The 20,928-nt window shown below is 35.3% G+C and overlaps 1 protein-coding gene across 1 annotated transcript in view; it reads right to left on the minus strand.

Moving 5' to 3' along the window:
• Positions 1-10,494: 10,494 nt before the first annotated feature.
• fstl4 (follistatin-like 4) overlaps positions 10,495-20,928 on the minus strand; it is a 305,040-nt gene continuing 294,606 nt past the window's right edge. The window contains exons 15-16 of the mRNA XM_049592891.1: positions 14,239-14,348; positions 10,495-13,988 (exon numbers count right to left, since the gene is read on the minus strand). Coding sequence (XP_049448848.1) covers positions 13,286-13,988; positions 14,239-14,348 — 813 coding nt within the window. The 3' untranslated portion in view covers positions 10,495-13,285. The remainder of the gene's footprint in view (positions 13,989-14,238; positions 14,349-20,928) is intronic.

Here is a 20,928-nt window from a genome sequence, read left to right on the forward strand (position 1 = left end):
TTTTGGACAACATATTATACTATGACTTTTTTTCATGGTTTTGGACAACATACTATACTATGACTTTTTTTTCATGATTTTGGACGACATACTATACTATGACTTTTTTATGGTTTTGGACAACATACTATACTATGACTTTTTTATGGTTTTGGACAACATATTATACTATGACTTTTTTTTCATGGTTTTGGACAACATACTATACTATGACTTTTTTTTCATGATTTTGGACGACATACTATACTATGACTTTTTTATGGTTTTGGACAACATACTATACTATGACTTTTTTAATGGTTTTGGACAACATACTAGACTATGACTTTTTATGGTTTTGGACAACATACCATACTATGACTTTTTCATGGTTTTAGACACATGTTCTATACTATGACTTTTTCTGGTTTTGGACGACATACTTTACTATGATGGGTTTTTATACTTTTGGAAGACATACAAGACATGATTTTTGACAACATTCTATACTATGACTTTTTTCATGATTTTGGACGACATGCTTTACTATGACATTTTTTCATGGATTTGGACAACATACTATACTGTGACTTTTTTTTCATGGTTTTGGACAATATAATATACCATGACTTTTTTCATGTTTTTGGACGACATATTATGCTATGACTTTTTTATGGTTTTGGACAACATACTATACTATGACTTTTTTATGATTTTGGACAACATACTATACTATGACTTTTTTAATGGTTTTGGACAACATACTATACTATGACTTTTTTTATGGTTTTGGACGACATACTATACTATGACTTTTTTTTCATGGTTTTGGACGACATACTATACTATGACTTTTTTATGGTTTTGGACAACATACCATACTATGACTTTTTTATGGTTTTGGACGACATATTATGCTATGACTTTTTTATGGTTTTGGACAACATACTATACTATGACTTTTTTATGATTTTGGACAACATACTATACTATGACTTTTTTAATGGTTTTGGACAACATACTACACTATGACTTTTTTTCATGGTTTTGGACAACATATTATACTATGACTTTTTTTTCATGGTTTTGGACAACATACTATACTATGACTTTTTTTTCATGATTTTGGACGACATACTATACTATGACTTTTTTTCATGGTTTTGGACAACATACTATACTACGACTTTTTTCATGATTTTGGACGACATGCTATACTACGACTTTTTTCATGGTTTTGGACGACATGCTATACTATGACTTTTTTCATGGTTTTGGACAACATACTATACTATGACTTTTTTTTCATGATTTTGGACGACATACTATACTATGACTTTTTTATGGTTTTGGACAACATACTATACTATGACTTTTTTAATGGTTTTGGACAACATACTACACTATGACTTTTTTTATGGTTTTGGACAACATACTATACTATGACTTTTTTTTCATGGTTTTGGACGACATACTATACTATGACTTTTTTATGGTTTTGGACAACATACTATACTATGACTTTTTTATGGTTTTGGACAACATATTATACTATGACTTTTTTTTCATGGTTTTGGACAACATACTATACTATGACTTTTTTATGGTTTTGGACAACATACTATACTATGACTTTTTTATGGTTTTGGACAACATACTATACTATGACTTTTTTTTCATGGTTTTGGACGACATACTATACTATGACTTTTTTATGGTTTTGGACAACATACTATACTATGACTTTTTTATGATTTTGGACAACATACTATACTATGACTTTTTTAATGGTTTTGGACAACATACTACACTATGACTTTTTTTATGGTTTTGGACAACATACTATACTATGACTTTTTTTTCATGGTTTTGGACGACATACTATACTATGACTTTTTTATGGTTTTGGACAACATACTATACTATGACTTTTTTAATGGTTTTGGACAACATACTACACTATGACTTTTTTTATGGTTTTGGACAACATACCATACTATGAAGTTTTTTCATGGTTTTAGACAATGTTCTATACTACTATGACTTTTTTCTGGTTTTGGACTACATACTTTACTATGATGGTTTTTTTTATACTTTTGGAAGACATACAAGACATGATTTTTTGACAACATTCTATACTATGATTTTCTTTTCATGGTTTTGGACGACAGACTTTTTACTATGACATTTTTTTTCATGGATTTGGACAACATACTATACTGTGACTTTTTTTTCATGGTTTTGGACAATATAATATACCATGACTTTTTTCATGATTTTGGACGACATATTATGCTATGACTTTTTTATGGTTTTGGACAACATACTATACTATGACTTTTTTATGATTTTGGACAACATACTATACTATGACTTTTTTTTCATGGTTTTGGACGACATACTATACTATGACTTTTTTATGGTTTTGGACGACATACTATACTATGACTTTTTTCATGGTTTTGGACAACATACTATACTATGACTTTTTTCATGGTTTTGGACGACATACTATACTATGACTTTTTTCATGGTTTTGGACAACATACTATACTATGACTTTTTTCATGGTTTTGGACAACATACTATACTATGACTTTTTTTCATGGTTTTGGACGACATACTATACTATGACTTTTTTCATGGTTTTGGACAACATACTATACTATGACTTTTTTTCATGGTTTTGGACGACATACTATACTATGACTTTTTTTTCATGATTTTGGACGACATACTATACTATGACTTTTTTTCATGGTTTTGGACAACATATTATACTATGACTTTTTTTTTATGGTTTTGGACAACATATTATACTATGACTTTTTTTTCATGGTTTTGGACAACATACTATACTATGACTTTTTTTTCATGATTTTGGACGACATACTATACTATGACTTTTTTATGGTTTTGGACAACATACTATACTATGACTTTTTTAATGGTTTTGGACAACATATTATACTATGACTTTTTTTTCATGATTTTGGACGACATACTATACTATGACTTTTTTTCATGGTTTTGGACGACATACTATACTATGACTTTTTTTCATGGTTTTGGACAACATATTATACTATGACTTTTTTTCATGGTTTTGGACAACATACTATACTATGACTTTTTTTCATGGTTTTGGACGACATACTATACTATGACTTTTTTTTCATGATTTTGGACGACATACTATACGTTGACTTTTTCATTGTTTTGGAAAACATATTATACTATGACTTTTTTTTTATGGTTTTGGACAACATATTATACTATGACTTTTTTTTCATGGTTTTGGACAACATACTATACTATGACTTTTTTTTCATGATTTTGGACGACATACTATACTATGACTTTTTTATGGTTTTGGACAACATACTATACTATGACTTTTTTATGGTTTTGGACAACATACTATACTATGACTTTTTTAATGGTTTTGGACAACATATTATACTATGACTTTTTTTTCATGATTTTGGACGACATACTATACTATGACTTTTTTATGGTTTTGGACAACATACTATACTATGACTTTTTTAATGGTTTTGGACAACATATTATACTATGACTTTTTTTTCATGATTTTGGACGACATACTATACTATGACTTTTTTATGGTTTTGGACAACATACTATACTATGACTTTTTTCATGGTTTTGGACAACATACTATACTATGACTTTTTTCATGGTTTTGGACAACATACTATACTATGACTTTTTTTCATGGTTTTGGACGACATACTATACTATGACTTTTTTTCATGATTTTGGACGACATACTATACTATGACTTTTTTTCATGGTTTTGGACAACATATTATACTATGACTTTTTTTCATGGTTTTGGACAACATACTATACTATGACTTTTTTTTCATGGTTTTGGACGACATACTATACTATGACTTTTTTTTCATGATTTTGGACGACATACTATACTATGACTTTTTTATGGTTTTGGACAACATACTATACTATGACTATTTTAATGGTTTTGGACAACATAATACACTATGACTATTTTTATGGTTTTGGACAACATACTATACTATGACTTTTTTTCATGGTTTTGGACTACATACTATACTATGACTTTTTTTTCATGTTTTTGGACGACATACTATACTATGACTTTTTTATGGTTTTGGACAACATATTATACTATGACTTTTTTTTCATGGTTTTGGACGACATACTATACTATGACTTTTTTATGGTTTTGGACAACATACTATACTATGACTTTTTTTTCATGATTTTGGACGACATACTATACTATGACTTTTTTATGGTTTTGGACGACATACTATACTATGACTTTTTTATGGTTTTGAACAACATACTATACTATGACTTTTTTTTCATGGTTTTGGACGACATACTATACTATGACTTTTTTATGGTTTTGGACAACATACTATACTATGACTTTTTTATGGTTTTGGACAACATACTATACTATGACTTTTTTTCATGGTTTTGGACAACATACTATACTATGACTTTTTTTTCATGATTTTGGACGACATACTATACTATGACTTTTTTATGGTTTTGGACAACATACTATACTATGACTTTTTTAATGGTTTTGGACAACATACTACACTATGACTTTTTTTATGGTTTTGGACAACATACTATACTATGACTTTTTTTCATGGTTTTGGACGACATACTATACTATGACTTTTTTATGGTTTTGGACAACATACTATACTATGACTTTTTTATGGTTTTGGACAACATATTATACTATGACTTTTTTTTCATGGTTTTGGACAACATACTATACTATGACTTTTTTATGGTTTTGGACAACATACTATACTATGACTTTTTTTTCATGGTTTTGGACGACATACTATACTATGACTTTTTTATGGTTTTGGACAACATACTATACTATGACTTTTTTATGGTTTTGGACAACATATTATACTATGACTTTTTTTCATGGTTTTGGACAACATACTATACTATGACTTTTTTTTCATGGTTTTGGACGACATACTATACTATGGCGTTTTTTCATGGTTTTGGACAACATACTATAAGATGACTTTTTTTCATGGTCTTGGACAACATACTATGCTATGACTTTTTTCATGGTTTTGGACAATATACTATACTATGACTTTTTTTCGTGGTTTTGGACAACGTACTATACTATGACTTTTTTTTCATGGTTTTGGACAACATACTATACTATGACTTTTTTTTCATGATTTTGGACGACATACTATACTATGACTTTTTTATGGTTTTGGACAACATACTATACTATGACTTTTTTATGGTTTTGGACAACATACTATACTATGACTTTTTTTTCATGATTTTGGACGACATACTATACTATGACTTTTTTATGGTTTTGGACAACATACTATACTATGACTTTTTTATGGTTTTGGACAACATACTATACTATGACTTTTTTATGGTTTTGGACAACATACTATACTATGACTTTTTTTTCATGGTTTTGGACGACATACTATACTATGACTTTTTTATGGTTTTGGACAACATACTATACTATGACTTTTTTATGGTTTTGGACAACATACTATACTATGACTTTTTTATGGTTTTGGACAACATACTATACTATGACTTTTTTATGGTTTTGGACAACATACTATACTATGACTTTTTTATGGTTTTGGACAACATACTATACTATGACTTTTTTATGGTTTTGGACAACATACTATACTATGACTTTTTTATGGTTTTGGACAACATACTATACTATGACTTTTTTTTTCATGGTTTTGGACAACATACTATACTATGACTTTTTTATGGTTTTGGACAACATACTATACTATGACTTTTTTATGGTTTTGGACAACATACTATACTATGACTTTTTTATGGTTTTGGACAACATACTATACTATGACTTTTTTATGGTTTTGGACAACATACTATACTATGACTTTTTTTCATGGTTTTGGACAACATATTATACTATGACTTTTTTTCATGGTTTTGGACAACATACTATACTATGACTTTTTTTTCATGGTTTTGGACGACATACTATACTATGACTTTTTTATGGTTTTGGACAACATACTATACTATGACTTTTTTTTCATGATTTTGGACGACATACTATACTATGACTTTTTTATGGTTTTGGACAACATACTATACTATGACTTTTTTATGGTTTTGGACAACATACTATACTATGACTTTTTTTTTCATGGTTTTGGACAACATACTATACTATGACTTTTTTATGGTTTTGGACAACATACTATACTATTACTTTTTTATTATTTTGGTCAACATACTATACTACTATGACTTTTTATGGTTTTGGACAACATACTATACTATGACTTTTTTTTCATGGTTTTGGACAACATACTATACTATGACTTTTTTATGGTTTTGGACAACATACTATACTACGACTTTTTTATGGTTTTGGACAACATATTATACTATGACTTTTTTTTCATGGTTTTGGACAACATACTATACTATGACTTTTTTATGGTTTTAGACAACATATTATACTATGACTTTTTTTTTCATGGTTTTGAACAACATACTATACTATGACTTTTTTTTCAAGGTTTTGGACAACATACTATACTATGACTTTTTTTATGGTTTTGTACAACATACTATACTATGACTTTTTTATGGTTTTGAACAACATACTATACTATGACTTTTTTATGGTTTTGAACAACATACTATACTATGACTTTTTTTTCATGGTTTTGGACGACATACTATACTATGACTTTTTTATGGTTTTGGACAACATACTATACTATGACTTTTTTTCATGGTTTTGGACGACATACTATACTATGACTTTTTTTTCATGGTTTTGGACAACATACTATACTATGACTTTTTTTTTCAAGGTTTTGGACAACATACTATACTATGACTTTTTTTTCAAGGTTTTGGACAACATACTATACTATGACTTTTTTATGCTTTTGGGCAACATACTATACTATGACTTTTTTTTATGGTTTTGAACAACATACTATACTATGACTTTTTTATGGTTTTGAACAACATACTATACAATGACTTTTTTTTCATGGTTTTGGACGACATACTATACTATGACTTTTTTTCATGGTTTTGGATGACATACTATACTATAACGTTTTTTTCATGGTTTTTGACGACATACTATACTATGACTTTTTTTTTTACAAGGTTTTGGGCAACATACTATACTATGACTTTTTTTATGCTTTTGGGCAACATACTATACTATGACTTTTTTTTCATAGTTTTGGACGACATACTATGACATTTTTAATGGTTTTGGACAACATACTATACTATGACATTTTTGTTATGGTTTTGGACGACATACTATACTATGACTTTTTTTTCATAGTTTTGGACAGCGTACTATACTATGACTTTTTTATGCTTTTGGGCAACATACTATACTATGACTTTTTTGTTATAGTTTTGGACGACATACTATACTATGACATTTTTAATGGTTTTGGACGACATACTATACTATGACTTTTTTTTCATAGTTTTGGACGACATACTATACTATGACATTTTTAATGGTTTTGGACAACATACTATACTATGACATTTTTGTTATGGTTTTGGACGACATACTATGACTTTTTTTCATAGGTTTGGACAGCGTACTATACTGTGACTTTTTTTCATGGTTTTGGACGACATACTATACTATGACTTTTTTTTTCATGGTTTTTGACGACATACTATGACTTTTTTTCATAGGTTTGGACAGCGTACTATACTGTGACCTTTTTTTCATGGTTTTGGACGACATACTATACTATGACTTTTTTTCATGGCTTCTGACGACATACTTTACTATGACTTTTTTTCATGGTTTTTGATGACATACTATACTATGACTTTTTTATGCTTTTGGGCAACATACTATACTATGACTTTTTTGTTATAGTTTTGGACGACATACTATACTATGACATTTTTAATGGTTTTGGACAACATACTATACTATGACTTTTTTTTCATAGTTTTGGACGACATACTATACTATGACATTTTTAATGGTTTTGGACAACATACTATACTATGACATTTTTGTTATGGTTTTGGACGACATACTATGACTTTTTTTCATAGGTTTGGACAGCGTACTATACTGTGACTTTTTTTCATGGTTTTGGACGACATACTATACTATGACTTTTTTTTTCATGGTTTTTGACGACATACTATGACTTTTTTTCATGGCTTCTGACGACATACTTTACTATGACTTTTTTTCATGGTTTTTGATGACATACTATACTATGACTTTTTTAATAGTTTTGGACGACATACTATACTATGACTTTTTCATGGCTTCTGACGACATACTTTACTATGACTTTTTTTCATGGTTTTTGATGACATACTATACTATGACTTTTTTAATAGTTTTGGACGACATACTATACTATGACTTTTTTTTCATAGGTTTGGACAGCGTACTATACTGTGACCTTTTTTTCATGGTTTTGGACGACATACTATACTATGACTTTTTTGTTATAGTTTTGGACGACATACTATACTATGACATTTTTAATGGTTTTGGACGACATACTATACTATGACTTTTTTTCATAGTTTTGGACGACATACTATACTATGACATTTTTAATGGTTTTGGACAACATACTATACTATGACATTTTTGTTATGGTTTTGGACGACATACTATACTATGACTTTTTTTTCATAGGTTTGGACAGCGTACTATACTGTGACCTTTTTTTCATGGTTTTGGACGACATACTATACTATGACTTTTTTTTCATGGTTTTTGACGACATACTATACTATGACTTTTTTTCATGGCTTCTGACAACATACTTTACTATGACTTTTTTTCATGGTTTTTGATGACATACTATACTATGACTTTTTTTCATGGTTTTTGATGACATACTATACTATAACGTTTTTTTCATGGTTTTTGACGACATACTATACTATGACTTTTTTAATAGTTTTGGACGACATACTTTACTATGACTTTTTTAATGGTTTTGAACAACATACTATACTATGACTTCTTTTTCATGGTTTTTGACGACATACTTTACTATGACTTTTTTAATAGTTTTGGACAACATACTATACTATGACTTTTTTTCATGGTTTCGGACCATATACAATACTGACTTTTTTTTCATGGTTTTTGACGACATACAATACTATGACTTTTTTTCATGGTTTCGGACCACATACAATACTGACTTTTTTTTCATGGCTTTTGACGACATACTTTACTATGACTTTTTTAATAGTTTTGGACGACATACTATACTATGACTTTTTTTTCATGGCTTTTGACGACATACTTTACTATGACTTTTTTAATGGTTTTGAACAACATACTATACTATGACTTCTTTTTCATGGATTTTGACGACATACTATACTATGACTTTTTTTTACCGTTTTGGACGACATAGAAAAGTATGACTTCATTTGTGGTTTTGGACGACATAGTATACTATGACTTTTTTTTTTATAGTTTTTGACGACATACTATACTATGACTTTTTTCCACGGTTTTGGACAACATACTATAGTATGACTTTTTTCCACGGTTTTGGACAACATACTATAGTATGACTTTTTTTCACGGTTTTGGACGACATACTATACTATGACTTTTTTCATGATTTTGGATGACATGTCATACTATGACTTTTTTAAGAGCCCAAAATCCAAAGATAAGAAGCTGGACCTGTTACAAATCAAAAAGTAGTCAAATATTAACTATGGAAGTTGTTGAAGCTTGACAAATTCTACATAATGCATGTCTGAAAGTGAACATAACACCACATCTCTCCATCACTTATTGTCATTTGAAGTTGCAATCAATAAACTTTAAAGACACAACAAGATGACTGATTTTTACAATATATTTAATTCCATTTTTTCTTACAAAACAATTCCCTCATAAACCAGAACACACAAAATGCATAAAGAAAACTGTACAGTCAGTTTTGTCATGTCTGAACGTGTTCTAAACATGAACAAGGTTATCTACAACAGTGGTTCCTATCAATGTCTATCACACCAAGCGGTTCAGCTCTGCAGCCCCCTTACTTGAGGGTTCAAGGAGAGGTACGGAAATAGTCATGTGACACTGAAGGTAGATCCAAACAAACAACATGGGCTAGCCAATAATGAAGTTATATCAGCAAGCGCAGGTGCAGTCTCTTTGTTCTTGCTCTCCTTGGCTCTAGTAGCAATGTCATACTGCTGAATCAACCTTAAGAGATAAGCGGACGGACGTGACGATGACAGGGCGAAAAAGTGACTTTTTCACAAGCAACTGTAAACCGTATGTGACTGTGAGAGATCACTGAGAGTGGTCAATGATGATCATGTTGAAGGTCTATTTTCATTACATGCATGTCTTGGAGATGTCCAATACTGTAGATGGCTCCATTAGAGCCACTGGGGAGTGACTTTGTCTTTTAAAAGTAAGTTGACAATTCTTTTTTTCATTGATACAGTGAGAAAACTGGGCTACCAATTTGACAAATTTCATTAAACATAAATGTATGTCAGATAGTATATTCTCTCCTCAGTGCAACAGTGGTCTATCATTATATCATTGCCTTCAAAAAGTTCATTTAGCAGGCTTTCATGCCAGAATGTATTTTCATGGCAGATTAGCAGCAAATACCTAAATCACACACAAGAACAACAAATCTGCTTCACTCCTGTGTTTAACTTTTTCTTTTCTCACACAGCGTGGCTTCTACCCTACACATTGCGTCGCATTAGGGGAGTTACAGGCACAACTACATATTAGGAGATGATGGTTAATATTTAATTTGGGCTGCTGTTTGTGTCGGGGTAAAAAAACAACAACACATGAGCAGATATACTCCATTCAGGAAACTCCAGTTAGACTTACAGTGGTACACTTTTCTTACACGGCTCCTTTGGACTTCTTGGTCTGTGGACGGCCTTCAGAGATAAATACAAGTTCAATCCCACTTCTTTCAAACAAATTTAATGCACCAAGAAAGAAAACAGTCAACAACTGCAAAATCCTACAGGCTGTGAGTATTTGAGCACACACTGTATATACAAGAGAGCTTCCAAAGACTATCAAGAAAATATTTCCTCTTTCCATGCAGGGACTGAGCATTAGTGCTTCTGTTTCCATAGCCCATGATTTCTAGGTGATTTAATTTATTAGTAGAGTTCTGAATTATGTCTTATGTGTTGCTTCTCACTGATTTGTGCTGGCAGTGAAAGCTAATTTAAAAATAGATTTAGACAGGCTGACTATTTAGAACACAGCAAATTCTAGGAATACAATGACGAAGGGCGCTAGTTTTCTATGCATGTATGTTTTCTAATTTCAAAATTAGAAGCAGGCTCATTCATGTGATTATTTAAATGCTTATTTTGGTAAAATACAAAATTTGTCTGCTACAGGAATCAGCTTTTTGATCTATCTTAAATGTAAAATTAGAAAACGAAAACATCTGTACCAAATGACAAAGGTGGACCTTCATTTTTTAACTGTAGTTTGAGGTTTGGAGGCTTTGCAGCATTAAGAGAAAAAACAAAACAAAACATTGCCCCAAGACCGGCACCCATTTTCAGCCAATATCTATGAGCCATCAAGTGGGATGTCTGGGCCAAGTATTCACATACAGACATTCAGCACTACTGTCAAGGGGCAGAGATGTTTGAGACATTATAATTCCAGTAATTTCTGATAACATTATTACATCCGCAGAGAAACAGCAGCATTGTCTTGCTGCTAATGGACCATCATTATAATGATTAGTGCAAATGGCAAAAGCAAATTACAAAGAAGATGATTGGAACACAGAGAGAACATATCTGCTATTATGAAGGACGAAGAGCTGCTGGTGTTTATTCGGTTACTGCCTCAAGACAGATGATACCGTTTTTTTTCAAAAGTAGGTATACACTTTCAATGATTGTAATTATTAGGAAACCTTTAAAATTATGGTCATTGTTGTAATTTAACAATTGATAATTATTCCTGGAAATAGGATGAAGGAAAAACTAATGCTAATGTCTTTACAATGTAGCCCTACTTTCCACACAGGGTACTAGGTTTTGAGATACAGCACATTTTTTTTATCTCAACTATCCAGATACAAATGACAAATCCAAAATATAAGCTTTGTTGCTGACTAGATGTAACTAATAAAAAGATATTCTGTTTGTCTTACAGTCCTTTACGTAAAGCTGAACAACTACCACATGGTAAGTGGAGTCTACCTGCCTTGGAGTTTGATCTCGATGCATGGCTCTCTGGGAGGATGTACAAATGCTCACAGCCAGTCAGATAGTGGAGTTGATGCCACTTTGGCACGGCCTCAGCATGTGGGGTCAGCGTAAACTGGAATCATTACCCTGAGGGAATCTGCTAAGTGGCATTTTCAGGCTCGGCAGCACAGAGTTGTGCTGTAGGTATAGAATAAATGTGAGAGACAGCGGGGGACAGATTATACCATTGCAAGAGACCAAAAGATGTACTGTTCATTTCTGGTTAGGCTTCCTCTGCGAGCGAAACATCCATTGACGACGGCTAATGGACCAGTCGGGCTCTTTGGATAGACAATGTAAATAGAGGGTAGTACACGTGTGCATAAAGCCAACCTCTGCCGGCATGAGGAGAATGAAAGCTTTCAGAGGGAGGATACAGTACAATACCATGACAAAGGCGAATAAACAGATGGGTTTGGTAGCTTTTAAAAGGACTCAGAACACACATACACTAAAGGCAGACAGGACAGACGGACAGTTTGTGGTGATTATATGCAGCACTGGTGAAAACGACAAACATTGTTGAGATAAACAAAATCGGAAAGCTTTTTACTCTAAAAAAAGTGAGCATTGTGCATAGTTCATAGTTCGTTAATAACCCCTCTTCAGGTACCTATTTGCTGTGATAACATGGAAGGAAGTGCAATAATGTACAATTCTGTATAGTTAAGTGCACATAGATCACTGTTGCACTGAACGGCATTGACACTTTCTCCCAATAGAAATATCACAACAGGGTTTCTTAATGTTTTCTCAATTACTCTATTTTTAAGTGTACTTTTGTTACAATAAACCCAGGCATGTATCCCTCTCGCTCAGTCCCAGGGTTGAGTCCACAACTTATGTTCACATAAATCTTTATAGTAGGTAATTTGGCCTGATCTTTCCTTTTTTCATTTGCGTCTGTCCCTAATCCTACGTCTCTGGCTTTCTTTCTTTTCTTTTTTACTCATACCTCGCCGACCCAGACAACTGTGTTCCCTCTCTTGATGTCTGACACCTCGCAGTGCGGCGTTCTCTGTTTGCCATTCAGGACAAAGAGGGACTCGGCTGACGGCGTCACCAGGTACTGTCCGAACAATCCACTGGAGACCACTACTCTGTTGGGGCCTCCCCAGGGCCAGGCTTGGGGGGCCAGGGGCTCCTTGAGGCTCCGGAGAACCTCAGTACGGCCCGAGGACAGATCGGCAAATAGCAGGTCCGTGCCTGAGCCTGAGGTGGCCACAACCACATGCTGGTTGGACTCTGTGAAGGACGGCTGGAAAGCCAGATCGGAGACAGCTACAGGCTCGTCCAGTTCCTGGTTCAGACCCAGCTCCCCCTGGAAAGACACGGTCTGTACTATCAGCTTTGAGCTCTGCGGGTCAGGTGTCACAATGTAGCGCCCGTCTGGTGACACAAACGGCTGCCCTGTGATGTTTAGGTTTGGACCAATCACCGTGTCCGTCACGCTGTCGATGAGGAGCTGGGGCGGGGCTTGCAGGTGGCTCTTGCTCTGGCACTGGACGAAGTAGAAGCCACTCAGATGTGTGTAGGCCATGTTGACCGGTATGCAGCTGTAGTTCTTCAGGCTGATGGTCTTGACCCGGTGGAAGGTCTCCAGGTCAATCTTGTGTACCGCAGGTTCATTTTTGAGGAAGACAAAGGCAAACCTAAATTGACAAAGTTCAAGGAAAAGGTTAATAGCCTTTCTATATTTTCGGGGACAGTGATTAACACTCATCGAGATTCTCATTAGGACTCTCATTTGCTCTTTTCTCCTTCACTTCAGAAGGACAGCTGTGATGAGTGAGCAATGAGGTCGCCTGTGCTTTAAGGTTAGAGGTGGCTGAATGTCTGTGTGTGTGTGTGTGTGTGTGTGTGTGTGTGTGTGTGTGTGTGTGTGTGCGCGCGCTGTTTTACCTCACATGGGTGATGATGAGGTTGGTCGGAGGAATGAAGAAGTCGTTGACCCTCTGGAAAGTTGTGCGGATTGCATGATGTACTTCTCCGACACTGGCTTGAGGAATTACCTGTGGACACATAACAGCGTGAATATTAAATATCAATACAAAGACATAAAAAAATAAATACGTAGAGAGAGAAGTTTTATATTTTTTCACATTTTGTTGGCAGCAGAGATGACATAAAATAATGAGGACATGGCTCAGAATATACAGAGAACATTTCTAATCAATGTCTTTAATTTGGAAAGTAATCCACATGAACAAAAATGATTTTTAATCACAAAATGAAAAATATAATACAAGACATAGTTTCTGTATGTTGTTAAAACCACTGTAACATGAAGACTGAGGTTAAGTGTAGAACCAGAGCAGTCAGCCAGGCTGACATTTATCCCAGATGAATCTGTATTGGTGAAAATGCCAATTAGTGACAAGAAATTGAAGTGCACAAATGTCAAAGAAATGTTAATTAAATGTTAATTTAGAAAGCGTTTCTCAATTATATGGTTTGCCCACTGCAGAGCACCGTCGAGCTTATATCTTCACTGTAACAAGAGTTAAACTAATTATAGGGACCCTTATCATAAATATGCGCGTTACTACAAAATACCTTTTTAAACTCACAAGTATCATCTGGGTTAGGGTTGAAGGAGTGCTTTTTGATATTCAGAGCATATCATGATTCAGAGGTTGTCTGCACACGGCTCTCAACATGGAGGTGGCAGAGCTGGCAGCTAACCGTGCCAACAACATGAACAGTGCTGACACAGCTGATGGGACACTACGCTTCCACGCCAACACCTTATTCGTGGTGACTGCTGTATGAACATGGCGCAGAGCAGCGGTGATAAGTGAGCCAAGGCTTTCGTACACATCAATTTGTGGCAGCTCTCCAAGATAACATCTGTCGCCACATTTTGATTTTCTCTTTATGGAGCTGAACTGTTCAGTAGGAACACTATATTTAGTGTTCGGTTATTCATTGCATCACATTCAGAGCACAGAATGTACTCTGGGCACAGACGGAGCAGCAGAACGTTAGGCGCAGTGAAAGTGAAACTTAACCGGTCATTGCACCTGGTCTAAAAGTTTGCTTTCACTCGGCTCTGCAGCAGCTGCTCCTCACATCCATCAGCTCATTTACTGTTCTGTAAAATGTTTGTACTCTGTACTCTGCGCATTAAAAAAAAGTGTGCACACAGAATCACCATCAAATGAATGAGACGCGCACATCGGTTGATTATGTTCTCACCACCATGCGTATGGTGGTGGTGGTGAATCAGAATCATTCTAAATTGACAGGCGTGTGTTTGCTATTTGCAGTCAGCATACTGTCATGCCTCACGTCTCTTTACAAGGAAATCAGTTTGCCCAGAAGTATATCCTGGAAAAAGCGGTGAAGCTGTTTCTATCCATATATTACGGCACTGACACACTAGTATCGGACCATCAGTGAGCATCCGTGAATGTGAATAGATTACAACACACACAGAGGTAGCGTGAGTTCATTCCCTGCTCAGGACGCCATTATTCCACTTTATGTTTATGTAGCAAATGGATGTTTGCTGCTGTATTAATGCTCTGAATATCGTAAAGTGCTCCTTTAAGTGTCCTGCTCAGAGACGATCTGATTGTTGTGATAGTTAAACCTGAGACCTTCTAGCTTCATCGCCATGAAGGCTCATATCTCAGGTCTTAAGAGCCTGGACTTGTTCCCCTGACATGTCCATATATCCTGGAACAGATAAACATCTGCAGTATATGACTTGATGAAACATGGCCCCATCTCAGTTCTCTGATAAAGCATCTCATTCAAAGATGGTTGTCTTAGACGCACACACAACAATAAATGTTCCATCTCTCATGTCATACACCTGGCACTGAATCAGCATATTTGCACAGTGCAAGGAGGGGGCTAAAAAGGGTGTGCACACACTCCAGTGGGCTCCCAATGCACCCCATTGTGGATGACACATGCTCCATCATGCATGCCTGCATGCTCAGGTCACAGTCAAGGACAAGTGAGGTTGTTTATGGGACCCACACATGTGAGAGTGTGCATTTATTAACTTCATCATCTCGTCCTCTCCCTACAATAGGCCTGTTTTTGTCATTTTAGGGGGGACGGGATCTTTAAAGTGAGATAGCATGTCAACGGTATATGCTAGGGATGCACCGAATATTCGGTAACTGAATATATTCGGCCGAATATTGCAAAAAAACACACATTCGGTATTCGGTGGAATAAGTGAAAAACAAGGCCGAATAATAGCGGCGTGTTTTGATAACGCAATCAAACTGTGTGCGGTGACAGATGGAGTAAAATGTCGACAGTGTGGTGATATTTTACTCCGTCCGTCACCGCACTTGCATTTGCGACTAAAAATAGTTTTGTGCGAGCAAAGTAAATCATTCAGGAACGCGTTGTGCGAGTACAGATTTCAACCAGCAGCAGAAACAAAAGGCAAATCCTGCCGGTTGTGGGTTGAACGGGGGTCACAGACACAGACAGGAATACATATTCCTGTCAAATACGGCGGCCATAGTGCTCCGCGGCGCAAGATAACGGCTTACCGGCAACGGAGAAGTTCGACTCCAATAATGTCCTCTTCTTGGCGTCATGACTGCCCAAAAATACCTGGACAGCCGAGCCGTGGCGGCACACAGGTATATGACGTGTCAGAGGAGAAACAAGTCGTTCACATTTCTCTCCTTGTGGCAGGTAACGGTCCACAAACCTCACCGCACTTTAGGGACTGTTCGTTACTTGTCAGGGGAGGAGGGTGGCTGGTTGATTTTTACTTCATTTATTTATTTTATTTTGATCCCCCTATGTTAATCACTTATTGATGCTGTTTTTGAAGTATGAATAAGTCAGTAAGTAATTTATTCCATTGAAATATCAGTGATGTATTATAGAAAAGTGATTTATCTTCTTATAAATGACAAAAGGCACATCTGCCTCATTTTCGCTGTGGTATCTTGATACTACTCAGAACCATGATACTTTCACTGGTATCATACTGTGGGTCCCAATTTTGGTACCGTGACAACACTAATCTGGAGGGGGTTCATCTGCAAAAACTAATGAAAAACTAAACAACGATATTTGGTACTCGGTATTCGGCCAAGCGTTTAATTTTATTCGGCTTCAGCCACAAATTTTCATTTCGGTGCATCCCTAGTATATGCTACATAGTAGTGGTATGCATCAACTGAAAGCAGGTAACCTGAAGATAAATCTGAGATTAAGCTCACTGACAGCGCACTGTCTGACGTTTTCTTTTTGTCATAAATATGGAATAAACACTGTTTTGTTTAGGTGCCTATTCAAACTTTGAACATTTAGAGTGTGTGAGGGCTTAGAACAGTATGATGGAAGTATTTGATGGCCATTCACATGCTCAGTTATGTCTCATAAGCAATTTTTGGCTGGATACTAAATGTTACACAGATGTGTTGCAAAATTTGAGCATTTTTTACCACTCAAGAACTGATAAAAATGGTCAAAAATCCCCCCTAAAATACCACATTAAAAGACCCTGCGGAACAGCATGGATTGTTTTTTTTATGCTGCTCCTCCTGATGTGATATCAAAAGCCTCCGACATTTTGAGATTTTATGTAAGAATATCAATTTTTTGGGGGGGATTGGATGGCCAGCACTTCTCTTCTGGAAACTGCTGAGAACCCCTCTAATTGAAAATATACCTATGAAAGCCATATATCCTCTGAACGCCCTAGACCTCTAGTTTGTTTAGAGTTTCCTGAGGCTGTGATTCTCCAAGAGGTCACAATAGGTCATATATATTTTTATATATAATAGTTTAATAAAATATGGTCTTACTACTAGGAGTGGGTGATATGGCCCCAAAATATCACAGTATTTCAGTTTTGGTTTTTTTTTTTGTGATATGACAATTTAGTAAAAATAAAAAAAAGTTATTAATAATTTAACAAAATACAATTGCAAAAAAATAAGTGATACAGTTTTACTGTTTACAGTTTTGACTGTGCCCGTATTAACATGAACTGGATGATGTGGCAGTGCAATAAAATAGCCACTACAGGGGCTACTATCATCACACATTAATAAGATTGGGCTCACAGAATCTAAAACAGTCTCAGCTTCAGTCATGCCCAAATTATGCAAATCCAAGATTACCAGTTTGCAGAAATATTCAAATACACTAGGTGAAAGTAACATTTGTACTGCATGCCAAAAACTGCATAGGACAAGCATAAAGTGGGTAAGTCTCTAAAGGGCAGACTCATGGGCACCTATTGAGCCCACTTTCATTCAGATATCTTGAGGTGAGAAGTCAATGGACCCCTGTGACAATGGCCGTGCCAGTTTTTCCCTCGGCACAATTTTGCCTAACTTTGGAGCACTGTTTAACCCCCTCCCCTTCCTGACTCCAGCTTTAAACCTCAGCCCTCTACAGCCTCCAGAAGACAATAATGTTGGCCGGGAACGCTGGCATCCCTGTGGAGTTTGAGAGGTTAAAAGCAACCAGTCAACTTCTGCTCCTGCTTCCGCAGTAAAAGCAGCTCTTTTTTCTTCTGATTTTTCAGACTTTATATGCTCAGAGAAACTCGGCTTATTGAAGCAGCTCGAGGTTTAGACAGCTAAGCAAATGTTGCTGGAGAGAGTATATAGACTATTGTTTTAAAAGGAAAGAACTAAGTGTAAAATCTATTTTGATGTCTGCACCTACGCCACTAAAGCTGAACCTCTACCTGATGCCCAGTGGGGGGCCACACTCCACACTCTTCCCTCAGAACTATCAAATGCAAGAAAATAAAAATAGCACTTTAAGTTGCAGAGTTGTTACTTTTGCTACACTGCTGCGATGCTCCTCAAAAGCTCTCCCTCTCTCTTTCTCCATCCTCCTGACTAGCTCATCCATTTTTAACAAAATAGATCTGCCTGTTTTTCACTGCTTGTGAGACATAAAAAGAATCCTCATTAAAGAAAAAGGCATTACAACAGTTGCAGAATACAATGACGGGAGTTAATGAGGTTCAATGTAGTATTGCTCATGTATTATTAGGCAGCCTCTGTGGTCTCCAGGGCTGCAGGTGCTCTAAACTTAATGCCACTGGCTTCTCTTTGTCATCGCTCATGCTTGGATTTCATATCCACACACTCAGCAACGAGGCCCAATTGAGTTTTACTCTGTCCCTGCCTCGCTGGCTGCCCTAATACCTGAGGGGGATTTGGTTCTGACTGAGTAGCTTTTGCTTTTCAACAACATTCACTCTGCAGAAGCCTTGAGTAGCTTTTCCCCCCTTTTTTTTTTTAACTTCCCATCCAACTACAGAACACCCATATAAGATGGGACTCCTCAAATGCTCCAGTGTATTTGTGTAATCCAGAAAATTCAATAAATCTTATGAGGCACTTTAATATTATCCACTGCCGCACATGTTACATGATTTTTTTCTTCACACACTGTCAGAATTACTTGTCTTGTTGCTCCTGGGGAGCAAAACAGTATATTATGGATTCCCTGGAAGATTCAAAGGCTTGTTGCTTGAGATCGATGCAGAATTTTAAAGCTTGAATTAATACTTGGTGGTTATTTTTTACTCTCCGAGGTGTAAATCAGTTTTGTTTTTTTTTTAATTGTATGCATACAAAAAGGAGAGAGATGGTTGCTGATATACAGATCAGATATTTATGTGTTACACTCCAACACTAAATGAATTCCATTAGTTGCCATCCAGTGTCATCATCTTACATCCTACAGTGGTAGAGCAATAAAGGTAACAGGCCAGAATCAAACAAGCAGAGACATGGTGTGGGTCTTAACCACTAGGCCACCAGATGCCTTTGATTACATTTGCTTTTATTAGGCTGTTTTATCTATGTGAAGTTATTGTAGAATAAAAATAACATTTGAGAAGTCTGTCTTCTTTTTTCAAAGGTTTTTGGCGATAGGCGACAAACTGCTTCCCATTGCCAGTAGACCACAACCCTGTACATGGCTCTGTAGTAGACGGTTATGCCTTTCTGTTTTATATTTATTTATTTTTTCTGGTGTGTCACGCTGAATGTCAAAAACATGCCAGAGAACAGGTTAGTTACAGTAGAAAGCAGCAGGGAGGCCAGTAAAAATGTTACAATGGTTACTTATTTTTTAAATCTCCTACTTGTTCAGTCGCTCTTTCAAACTCTAAGCTGACAAATTTGGAACAATATTTGAGTGCTGCCTGGACAGAGATGGTCAGAATTTGCTGCAGTGTGTCACTGCATCTTGCTGGAAAAGGGGTGAAAATTAGTGAGTCAACCCTGGTGACTAATTTTCATCACTGCTGATTGGAGCTGGAGCCGATAAATACCTGTGACTACTGAAGAGTCCTGGGAGTGACTGCTGATTGTAATCTTTAGACAAAAGCCAGATGTATGTGGGTGTTTTTTTTGTCCTGTGGGAAAGGGGCTAAATTAATACTGTGTTTCACACTGAAAAGAGATAAGATGAGTGACGCATCAATAAAATGGAAAAAACAAACAAAACTTCAAAATAAAACCAAATAAAAACTAAAATGTATTAGATTTTTTTTTTACTGTAAATATGGAGATTATGTTGCCAGCCTTAATTGAATACATGTAGTTTGCTGTTGTGACAACTTGTTGTCATAAC

Source organism: Epinephelus fuscoguttatus, linkage group LG12 (assembly GCF_011397635.1).
Source record: "Epinephelus fuscoguttatus linkage group LG12, E.fuscoguttatus.final_Chr_v1".
Taxonomy (NCBI): domain Eukaryota; kingdom Metazoa; phylum Chordata; class Actinopteri; order Perciformes; family Serranidae; genus Epinephelus; species Epinephelus fuscoguttatus.